The following is a 10,817-nucleotide window of genomic DNA, read 5'->3' as shown; positions in this document are numbered from 1 at the left end:
TCATAGCACCAAATTTGCCATTTCAGTAGACTTCTTATAAATCTCCAGTTGCTCTCACTGCTCCGTTGAGAATTAACTGCATAATGCTGGAAGGTGAAGACGAAAACAGCAAATTAACAATGAAGTCCAGGAAAACGCCACCCACGTGTAGACATCGGTGTTTCAGAATGACCAAACGAATCTTTCTCTTTCACTTGTTGGAAAACCTGCAGAAATGGGCAAAAAAACGTATTAATTAAGGATTAAATGCACTCCTATATAAGTAAACAAAACAAAACTAAAATATCTGAATTATAAAATGACATTTTGACACATGTGAAGTAATCATAGATACACCAAAACATTAATTTATGCGGTCGACAATAGATATTTGTTAAAAAAAGGAAGTACCAAAATGCACGATAGCGTTGCTTAACGCTGCGAACAATAGAGAATCGTTGAAACAAATACCAATAGATGCACGATAACATTAATTAATGGTGTGAACAATAGATAAATGTTAACTGGTACCATAGATGCACGAAAGCGCCAGCTTGTACTGTAAATAGATCAATAGATAACGGTTAAAAGAGATGCCATAGATGTAGAACGTTAACTTATTCTGTGGACGATACCATAAATTCAGGATTAACGTTAATTTATGCTGTAAACTAATTATGTCATGCACTCTCACCTTAATTAACTGCAGAATCAAATTCAAGACGAATACCATAGCAGAAAATTTATCGTTTTAGTAGACTTCAAATAAATCTCCAGTTGCTCTCACTCCTCCATTAAGAACTGCATAATGTTGGAAGGTGAAGACGAAAACAGCAAATCAACAATGAAGTCCAGCAAAACGCCACCCATGTAGACATCAGTTGTTTTAGCATGACCAAACTGATGTTTAATTCTTTTTCACTTATTGGAAAATCTGCAGAAATGGGCAAAAAACGTATTAATTAAGAATTAATTACATTCCTATATAAATAAGATAAGACACACAATAAATACATGCACCAAGAAACAACTAAAACAACCAAATGGTGATCTATATAAAGACAAATAAATGTGAAGTAATCATGGATGTACTATAACGTCAACTTATGCAGTAGACAATATTTGTTAAAAAAAAGTACCAAAGATGCATCACAATATCACTCAATTGTTACAATAAACAAATTAAATGCTGTAGATGCTTCAAAAGTCAACTGATTCTGTGGGTAATACTATAAATACATGATAACTTCAATTTATGCTGTAAAGAGCAATTAAAACTAATTATGATATGCACTCTTACCTTAATTAACTGCAGAAAGTAGCGTTCTAGAGTATACAAGTGTGATGAGCAAGCCAAATTGGGGAGAAATGCCACTGCAGATAATTTGAGTTCAGTAGTTTCCAAATTAATATTCAGTTGCCTCCCTCCTCGCAAGTTCAAAATTTACTGCATAATCTTGTGCAAGGTGAAGAGCTTTTGACCTCTTCCTTTTCATTTGTTGGATAATCTATAGAAACGGGCAAAAAGAAGTTATTAATTACCATTTTTAAAGCAAGTAAATCAGTAATTTTTTAATGCAACAATGTGGTAAAGAAATTAGAGGTGACCAAGAGAACAGTAGATACATAAAGCACCATTAACTAATCAGCAAAATAGGCAGCAGTTACTTTGAAAATTTACATATTTAAGGTCCCTTTTCTAGTATTAAAATAAAATGTAAAAGTAATTCTGCTCTTCCACTTCTCCCATTTTTGAAATGTTGTTTGAAACTTTCTACTTATTTATGGAGCAAATATGGAAAACAAAACATCAACATCAAATTAATGATATCATGTTACATTATACATAAATATTGTAGTNATCAAATGTTTTATTTACTTCAACGAACACGCATTTCATTAGAAGTAAAGCAGTAAATAAATTTTAGCAATTGAAACATTAAAATTGCGATTTTCCCGATTAAAAAGACAAAGAACCTCGCCCTAAAAGTCCTCAAACGTCTTCGTTTGACAAATTCTAGATTATAAGGGTCACATAAAAATGAAAGACGAAAATATATGTGACATAACAGAAGTTATAGACGAAATTTTCATACTTCTAACACTAATAAAAAAGTGCATTACTTATACCATATAACTTAACAAATTAAAAATAAATTACTGCTAATATGAGTCTTCCACTCCCTTTTATTTTTCAACACAATCTGGTGAAATATTATTATTATATTACTAAAACTGGAAGGTAAATAATGAAAAATTAAAAATAAATTCATATGATTTATTAATAATCGTAAGTAACAATAATTATTTTTGGTAATAAAAATTCACAATAGGATAGACATATTGTACGTAATGCTTATCAAAATTCTGAAAACATTAATAAAAAAAACATGCAATCTAATTAATAATTACATCGTCAAAAAAAAAACAAAAAATAGTATCATTGGTATTACAAACTCGATAATAAAACCATATGTTTCAACTTATTATAATCTTTGGTTCCTAATTAATTTATTAACTAATTAAACATCATTTTGTTGTCGTACCCGTTCAACTGTTTTAACAAACGAAGTTAAAACAATTGAACAAAGCATGCAGTTGTTTAATTCAAAACAACTTGACGTTCCATACACTAAAACATTTTAAAAAAATACTTTTTAGAAATTCAAAAAAGAAAAAAGAAATATGGAAGATCTTACCGTTAGAAAAAAAAATAGAAACTACACATAAAGTTATAGATAACCATTTTATAATAGGTACTTAGAATTAGAGAAGAATTTTATGTTTTATTGGACAGTGCAATTATAATAATAATAATAATTATTATTATTACACACATTTACTAAACTTTTTTTTGTTTTGTACTAACATTTGACTAATATTCAAATTTAACAAAATGTTGTCGTCAGAGCTGTTGCAAGAAGTGTAAGTGATAGATATGCTCCCCTTGTTTCTCCCTTATTATCCGGCTTACTCCAGCCCTGCTGATTCGGCTCGTCCACCTCGTTACTTAATTGATTACCAGCAGCTGGGTACCACGTTTCGGTCGACGTAGACGTTGTAGCTTCAGTGAGAAACGAAATATCTCGACTGGTTTCACTGACCGTTCCTGATAACGAGTACGTGAAGGAAATCAAGGGAATTTAATTTTGTGCAATTTAGTCAGCGGTGCAGCAAATAGAGATGTGCAAAAGGGTTTTTTTAAAAGTATTTAAATACAAAATGCAAATCCTTTTTTGATTTGTTATAAAATACAGAATTATTTTCTCAAAAAAGTATTTAAATGCAAGATAAAAATAGCCATTTGCATTTTAAAAGCGAGTACTTCAAATAAATCACATCTCTGACAGCAAACCGTACCTGGAGATTGTCCAAAAAGTGCCGGTGAATTTTCCACAACAACTGGGGTCCTACCGTTGTCGGAAAAGTCTTTGTAATGATAAGAATTCGACACGTCAGGAGTTTGGGCACTCGAAGGTTCATTACTTGACGAATAATCACCTCCGTCTTCAGAGTTAGTAGTGGACAATTCTAAAGAGAATCGTTCAATTTTTAACACGAAAATACGAAAAGCGTAAAAGTCTCACCATCGTCGGTTTTCTTTGGTGACGAGCCTTGATCGCTCGGACTGTCACTGTTGGACATTTGAGAGGAACCGAATGGCGTACCATCGTCACGTGTCGGGTTCATTTCACGCCACGGGGAAACAGTCGCCCATGGAGATGATGGGGATGAACGTGGCACAGGCGAATCAGAAAACGCTTGTGCGGTATTTGCCGAAGGGTTTGTGTTACTGTTAGTGTGGACGTTGGGCGATGCGCTGTTGGACCAGCTCTTTGATCGACCGTAAGAAGACGGTCTTGAACGAGAACCAAGCACAGAAACCGATGGTATATTCTGATGGGGAAAACGAGATATCTTTTTAGGAAAGGCAATAGAAGTGGTGGCATTAAAACTGGAAGAAAAAGGACGATTCTTACTGGATCCATTGGGTCGGAAGAATCCATCCACGAAGGAGCCGCAGATGACCGAGGAGGAGTTAAAACTGATGTCAAAAGGGACTTCGAACTCGAGAGTTCTTCGTCGAAAGTATTCCAACGCGATTCTACAGTTGATGGGGTCGTTCCAGAAAAATCTGACGGGGAATGAACCCCACCAGTCGGAACGCCGCAATCGCCGGCATTGGGACTACCGAAGACAAAATTTTATTGATTTGACATCACGTTTTGTATGTTGTTTACTGATTTACGTCACTTACATGTGATTGCTGCATTGTTCCTGCAGAAAACTCAAAGCTTTATCGATGATATGAGTGGCATATCTGGTCGCAGGACCATCAGGGATTCCCCTGTCACATAGCCTTCTAGTTTCGCGCAACACGCAGTCCCTAAATCTGTTATACGAACTAAAAACGACAGTTAGAAAAGTGAAAATAATTTTTGTGCGATCCTAGAATGACTTAAGTTGCATTTAGTTAAGTCTTGTACAAAAGGTCAAAATGTGCTACAACATCAAATATTTACCAACACAGAACTGATATGGAAATTTCATTTCCTTGCGAAACATGTTCCATCAAGAGGGCGTAATGTGGAGCACAAAATGCCCTTTCGGTCACAGTATTTTTCATACAAGGGGCGTAATGTAGATATTCTACAAAATCAATAAAATTATGCGTTTAAAATCCAATTTTTGTATATATATATGTTCCAAAAAAAAGGAATACAATAAGTACATAATCCCTGTGAAATTCTATTATTCCGTATGTAGTAGGCTCTGAATCGTCAATTGTTTTAATTATCGATAAATCAAAAAGTTTGAAGAGAGGCAATTGTCTTACTCAGAATTTCACAAAGAACCGATTGATGTGCAATTTTCTTTTGTGAATTACCTTTCTGATATTCAGGCTGACTGCACATTTGATAAACCGATTCTATGGGGTTTTCCACGGCTTTATTAAACTGCCTTCGCTGTTTTTCCGTAAAACATCTGTCAGTATAACGTTTTATACAATCGACAAAGTTGTTCCACTTTCTACATACATAATCGATATCCTTAAAAATACGACACAATTTATAGCAGGGAAAATCGTCCATCATAACTTATTAACTATTCATTAAATACAATTAACACCAGCAAGTACAGACATTAATGTGTAATGCCTTTTCCTCGACGATCTAAATAACTGGGAAGCACATTCATACAATGGGAAATATAAATCAATAACTTTTTATTATTCCTAGACTTTCCAGGTAAATAATATATTTTTCTGGTATCTATCTAGCTATAATTTAATGATAAAGAAGTGCATTCGTTATTCTATTGCATTGTTGTAAGATTTACAATGAAACTATTTTTTTTTTGTTATTGTCGTTAATACCTGTAAATTGTCGGGAAAGATTAATCGAGGTTCTCTTATCAATGGATCTGCCATTTCGATACACTGATCGTAATCAGAATTTCTGCACTCAGGCTGTTGAAATGCAGTAACAATGACTAAAGTGTTGAACAGAAGAAAATGACTGTGTAGATACTTTTTCTGACTCATTTCTGAAAAGTCATCATTAATTACCAAAAAACAAGCAATTATCATGTAGGTAAATGATTTAAAATAACAAAAAGGGTTTTTTTCTTGAAGTATTTTCTCAAATTACATAGTTCGAATTAGACACTGATTTCTGTCAAGGCAATATTAATTTGAAATCATTTTTTTCGATCTTTTATTTACCCACTACAAACTACCTCAAATTAATGAGGGAAAAATTGTTGCTGTAGTCACACCCCCGCCGGTATTCGAACCCGGTACCTTTGGCTTTACGCACCAATGTTCTGTCAAGACATTAAAAAGTTTCAAAGAAATTTCAATATATATATAAGTACAATATAGACGGTAATTGATTAACTTACTTGAACATTACATGGGACAAACGACGAGAATACTACGATTAAGTGTACGAGAACAAACAATTTTATTATGCAAATACTTCTATTACATACGTAACATGACATTGCGAATAATATTGTTTAGTACGTTACCGTTTTAATTAATTTAGTTGTACCGGACTTCAATAATGACATCTGGTTTTGCGAATGCTTTCATGGTAACGAATGACTACAACGCTTCCGGTCATTTCCTATATCAAATTGTTCTTTTTTATCCTGTCCATTGTTTGGTTGATGACCGCTGCATTTCTTTTGTTTGCGAATTAAAATTGGTTTTATTTTGGTATTAACTGTAACACGGCCCTGTCAATGACTTAACAATTGATATTCAATTTTCGAAAAAATACGTATTTTATTATCAAAGAGCTTATAAAGTAAACAACGGGGGAGCTTTTTTACTTAAATATCAACACCGCTTAAGATAAGGGAAGTTTTATTATTAGAGGGTCTAATTTTCCATTATGTTTGTTAAGTGTCTATCATGTACACAAAGGCGGTAGTTCTAAAGGTCTTAAATTACTGTTTCTGAGTCCACGAAAATACGAAGTTTCTTTGAACGTACTTAATAACCCTTTCTTGTCCTCCATGTAGGGTTGTACTTACGACAGTGACTCAAAAGGTGATATATTACAGAGAAAATATCGCATAACGTGAATATATAAATCACTTTTTGTGCTGGGGGAGAAAGATCAACACGAGGGTGTTCGATTTGGATTGTGTCAAAAAACAATTACACATTACGATGGAGGTCTAATCAATTTTTTTTTTGAAAATTATGTATTATCCTAACTTTACTGAATTTGTTTTTAAAAACATTTCAACAAATTCTCCCCTTACCGTTATATTTATGATATCTCTATAATAGTTCTCAAGCCTCAAGCTTTGGAAATCGAGAGTTAAAGTAAATTGTCATTAACATACCTGTCTTGTGATTATTATATGAAATAATCTTACAATTAAACGAACAATTTTGAAAACCATGAAGCTGAAATGAACAATTTCTTAACACGGCGTGTTGTGTTTTAAAAGAATATAATTTCGGAAGCTTCATGTACCTGTAGTATTACTTACAATTAGATAGATATATTACTAAAGTATTTTACTTTTTTTTATCATCGCAACTATCTTTGCGTGCTGTTTCATTTTATTGCTAACTTGCGTGATGGAGTCATCAATAATTAACACTTCATCAACGTAATACATTTAAACAACAAAAGGATAAACGTTTTTTTATGAACAGTATATGAAAATAATTGCTTTTTGTTTGATGGAGAAGACTGCTTTATGATGAAATAAATTTTTTCTTTCACCTTTGTATTAATTTAATTTTTATGGGTCAGGCTACAGCAGGAAAGTAAAAGTCCTTGAGGACTATCGAAACACCCTATGTGTACATATAGACGATAAGTCTCTGTAATACATCCTTTTTGACACGTGCTTCAGGACATCGACGCGAATAAATCTGAGGGGGGTTATGCCCATTATGAGATTTTGTACAGACACTGTCAGGGGTACAAAAAAGGACATAGGGTGGTACTTTTTCATCATCATAAGGTCATCAGTCCTAAGACTGGTTGGACACGTACCTCCACTCTTTCCTATCCTGAGCTAAACTTCGCATTTCCCTAAAACTAGAACAGCCCACATCCTTAACTATTCGCGAAGAGTACTTTTTATCCAGAAAAAAAATATGTTCCCGAGGGATACAAAAAAAATTAGTAGCGAAGCCGCTAGTAAAACCCAGTATGCGTTTTGAGTTACATACTTTTGGTGGTTTTATATTGTCATTTTCCTTGGATTTTATGGAACCTTATTTATCTAGATGATGTTTCAAACTATTTCGTTTGGAGTATCTGTATGTACATTATCACAAAACAAAAATTTAATCATTATATTGTTTGTTCCCCATAGACCTTACGTAAACGTTCAATCGGACAGTCACGCAAAGATAATATCAATCAATGTTGATCGCGGGTAGGTAGGTACTAATGCAATAACTGACTCGATTTATAAATATACATATAAAAAATGTCAATGAACCAGACGTTAACTATTTATTTATTCAAATTCATTTGTCCTTTTCAAAAATACCCAAACTGAAAGTCGAAAATTTCAAAATTTATATTTACACGAAAAAAAAAACAAGTACGAAATTAAAAATTAATGGTTAAACATTATCCTTTTTAGTCCGTAATTATGTATTTCATCCTTTTGTCAATTGCAATACGTAACAATTTAGCACCACTTATTTATAGTGACTATGACATACATAAGTAATATAGCTAGTTTTCCTGTCAAGGATTTTCCATTGTTAATTTCCCTTCTATTACGGGAACAACGTGTGCTAAGGACTATAAACGTCACTTGAACGTTAACAATCAAAATCAATTTGTCTTTGTTATATCTAGAATTACTTGCAAGTTGGTGCTAGAATTGCAAACACATATATAAAGAATGATAAAATCGATCTGGGCGAAATTTTAAACCGATTATGTGTATGTGTAAGTAGCAAGAATCGTGTGACTCACTATTTGGAAGGTGTAGGGGTGTATTGCGTGCTTCGTGAATTGTTGGAGGCCATATTTGGCTACCTACTGCTACTAATACTATTTCACAAGGTTGAATTTCAAGCAGTTATTTTTTCTTGCGTATCCTTTGCGCGATCTAGACACCCACCGTAGCGATTAATTTTCTGAGGGATGTATGTACCTAACGCTGGTATCACGGATTTTACGGTTTCACTAGGAGCAATAAATTTGTTTGGAAGAATTCAAAGGGACTTATTATTATTAACGATAAGACAGACAAGAGAGGGTGTTAAGGGTGGTTTTTGAGGTATTTTATGAAGAAAAGTTCCTATAAACTTTTGTGGAAAAATAATTCGTCACCTTGAACACGATTTTTCCTAAAATGTTCCCGTTTATATAGTAAGAAATATTGAAGATTTTGGTGGAGGCGCCAGGAAATTTTAAATTAAATACTGTAATTGACAATGATCTATAATTGCAATAGATTGATGAATTATTATCTTTAAAGTATATTTTTTAATGGTTATACAAGTTCTAGTATTTGGGATCCGTCAAATGGGAGGAGCCTAAAAACATGGCGCCGATTAGGGAAGATTTATCGTAGTTCCTATAGTGTACCGTGCAATTTCCAAGTTTTTAAGTTACGATAAAATGATAAGTATTGACACAATATGTGATTGGGCTGACACAAAGCCTCGGAAAGGAAATTTCGTTGAAGGTGAGCGTGCTTTTAATGCCAATCACATTATAAAATTCGGAAATAACAAATCCGGAACCTAACCTTCAAATTCCGTCAACTTAACTGCCTACTTTTTACAAACTTCGGATTTAAAAAGTGATTCACGTTATATAATTGGTGAGTCGATTCTGGGTGATTTAAGCAATATCATATCAATGACTTGCACGTGCAAAGCCGATTTAAGAGAACGTTGCAAACACATTATTGCAACTTTGTTGTATTGCAGCAGGTAGGTTCTTAANTAGCCATTGGTTCATTCCGGTCTCTTTAACAATCGAATCGCTTGTTTCTTGTGCACTGTTTTGATAATGACCCTCAATTGTTTAATTATTCAATATTCACACTATCAAACCATCCAAAAGAATGTCTCTCTCTCTACCATTATCATTAAACCCATTGTGTACAAGCATGGAATATTATTGTTACGTGTAACAGCCACCTGGTCCATGTACACAATACAAGTTTTTTATCGAATTATTGTTTATATTATTGCGCTTATAATACATGTACACACATACATACATACATATATGTAGTTTGAGTAATATTTACTAACGTACGAAGCCTATAGAAGGATTAAACATAATGTTTTTTTTGAAATTCCAATTTGTAACTCTAAAATTCGACTTATAATTCTAAATGTCGAATTGCTACACAAAATTTCGACTTGCTACCCGAAATTTCGGCTTTTAACTCTAAATGTCGACTTGCTACTAGTAAATTTCATCTTGCAACTCGAAATTTCTACTAGTAACTGTAAATTTCGACTTGCTACTCGAAATTCCAACTTGAACCTCAAAATTTCGACTTGCAACTCGAAATATCGGCTTTTAACTCTAAATGTCGACTTGCTACTAGTAAATTTCATCTTGCAACTCGAAATTTGTTCTAGTAACTGTAAATTTCGACTTGCTACTCGAAATTCCACTTGCGGAGTCGTCCTTAATGCGATTTTTCCCCTTATTATCGCAGCGAGTCGCGCGAAAATTTCCCATTCTTTACAACTCGTCTGGTCGACCACATCCGGTCATTTTACACGCTATCGCATTGGACGCGGTCGTCCACAGGTGTAGGAATATTGGACGCGTTTGACCCCGATTCACAAGCGGACAGTTAAGTTGCGACGCTAAGGGTGACGGTGTGTACGAAAGGGCTGTTTAAAATGAAATATTGAACGCCCTGGGGAAAAGGGAAAGAAAGAACGAAGAATTAAGTTCGATCGCACGTAAATGAACACTTACTTAAAGAACGGTCTACTAATAAAGGCCTAATAGAAACTACGGGAAAAAACATCTGCAAAACTCTTTTTTTATGGGACAAAAACTCCGAGGTTTTTTTTAAACCCGGAAGGTGAAGGAAATACAGAATAGAAGTAGCAACAATACAATTCTATTATAGATAGATTATACCATATAAGCATAGTATCTACAAGGAGAAAACTAAATTTTTATGATAATCCAAAAATTAGAATTTTCGATTGTAATTGTCGTAGAAATAGTTGAATTTATTAAGTAACTTGTAATAATCTAAATTTTCTTTCTTTAAAAATTATATCAACTTTCTTAATTATTACAATTAAATTTGTAATATCAACTAAAATATCTAGTAAATTTATTTCTTCTAGGATTTTA

General features: G+C 33.4%; 1 protein-coding gene and 1 long non-coding RNA gene across 5 annotated transcripts in view; both read right to left on the bottom strand.

Annotated features, from left to right (window-relative positions):
- Window positions 1-6: 6 nt before the first annotated feature.
- Window positions 7-1,803, bottom strand: LOC108740862. Its single transcript, XR_001938412.2, has 3 exons — window positions 1,280-1,803; window positions 674-913; window positions 7-206 (listed from the first exon to the last, which is right to left on the bottom strand). It is a non-coding gene; the product is annotated as an uncharacterized LOC108740862 (long non-coding RNA).
- A 1,015-nt stretch (window positions 1,804-2,818) lies between these two features.
- The window catches only part of LOC108740874 (cell wall protein RBR3), a 55,592-nt gene continuing 47,593 nt past the window's right edge, over window positions 2,819-10,817 (bottom strand). For all 4 annotated transcript variants that reach the window (XM_018475375.1, XM_018475376.1, XM_018475378.1 and 1 more), the window contains 8 exons: window positions 5,357-5,526; window positions 4,868-5,030; window positions 4,503-4,629; window positions 4,238-4,384; window positions 3,960-4,167; window positions 3,567-3,876; window positions 3,340-3,510; window positions 2,819-3,088 (listed from right to left, as the gene is read on the bottom strand). In XM_018475375.1, the coding sequence (XP_018330877.1) occupies window positions 2,868-3,088; window positions 3,340-3,510; window positions 3,567-3,876; window positions 3,960-4,167; window positions 4,238-4,384; window positions 4,503-4,629; window positions 4,868-5,030; window positions 5,357-5,526 (1,517 nt within the window). In that variant the 3' untranslated portion in view covers window positions 2,819-2,867. The remainder of the gene's footprint in view (window positions 3,089-3,339; window positions 3,511-3,566; window positions 3,877-3,959; window positions 4,168-4,237; window positions 4,385-4,502; window positions 4,630-4,867; window positions 5,031-5,356; window positions 5,527-10,817) is intronic.

The sequence above is a fragment of the Agrilus planipennis genome, unplaced genomic scaffold (assembly GCF_000699045.2).
Source record: "Agrilus planipennis isolate EAB-ADULT unplaced genomic scaffold, Apla_2.0 scaffold282, whole genome shotgun sequence".
Classification (NCBI taxonomy): domain Eukaryota; kingdom Metazoa; phylum Arthropoda; class Insecta; order Coleoptera; family Buprestidae; genus Agrilus; species Agrilus planipennis.
This window is presented reverse-complemented; position numbering and strand designations above follow the sequence as displayed.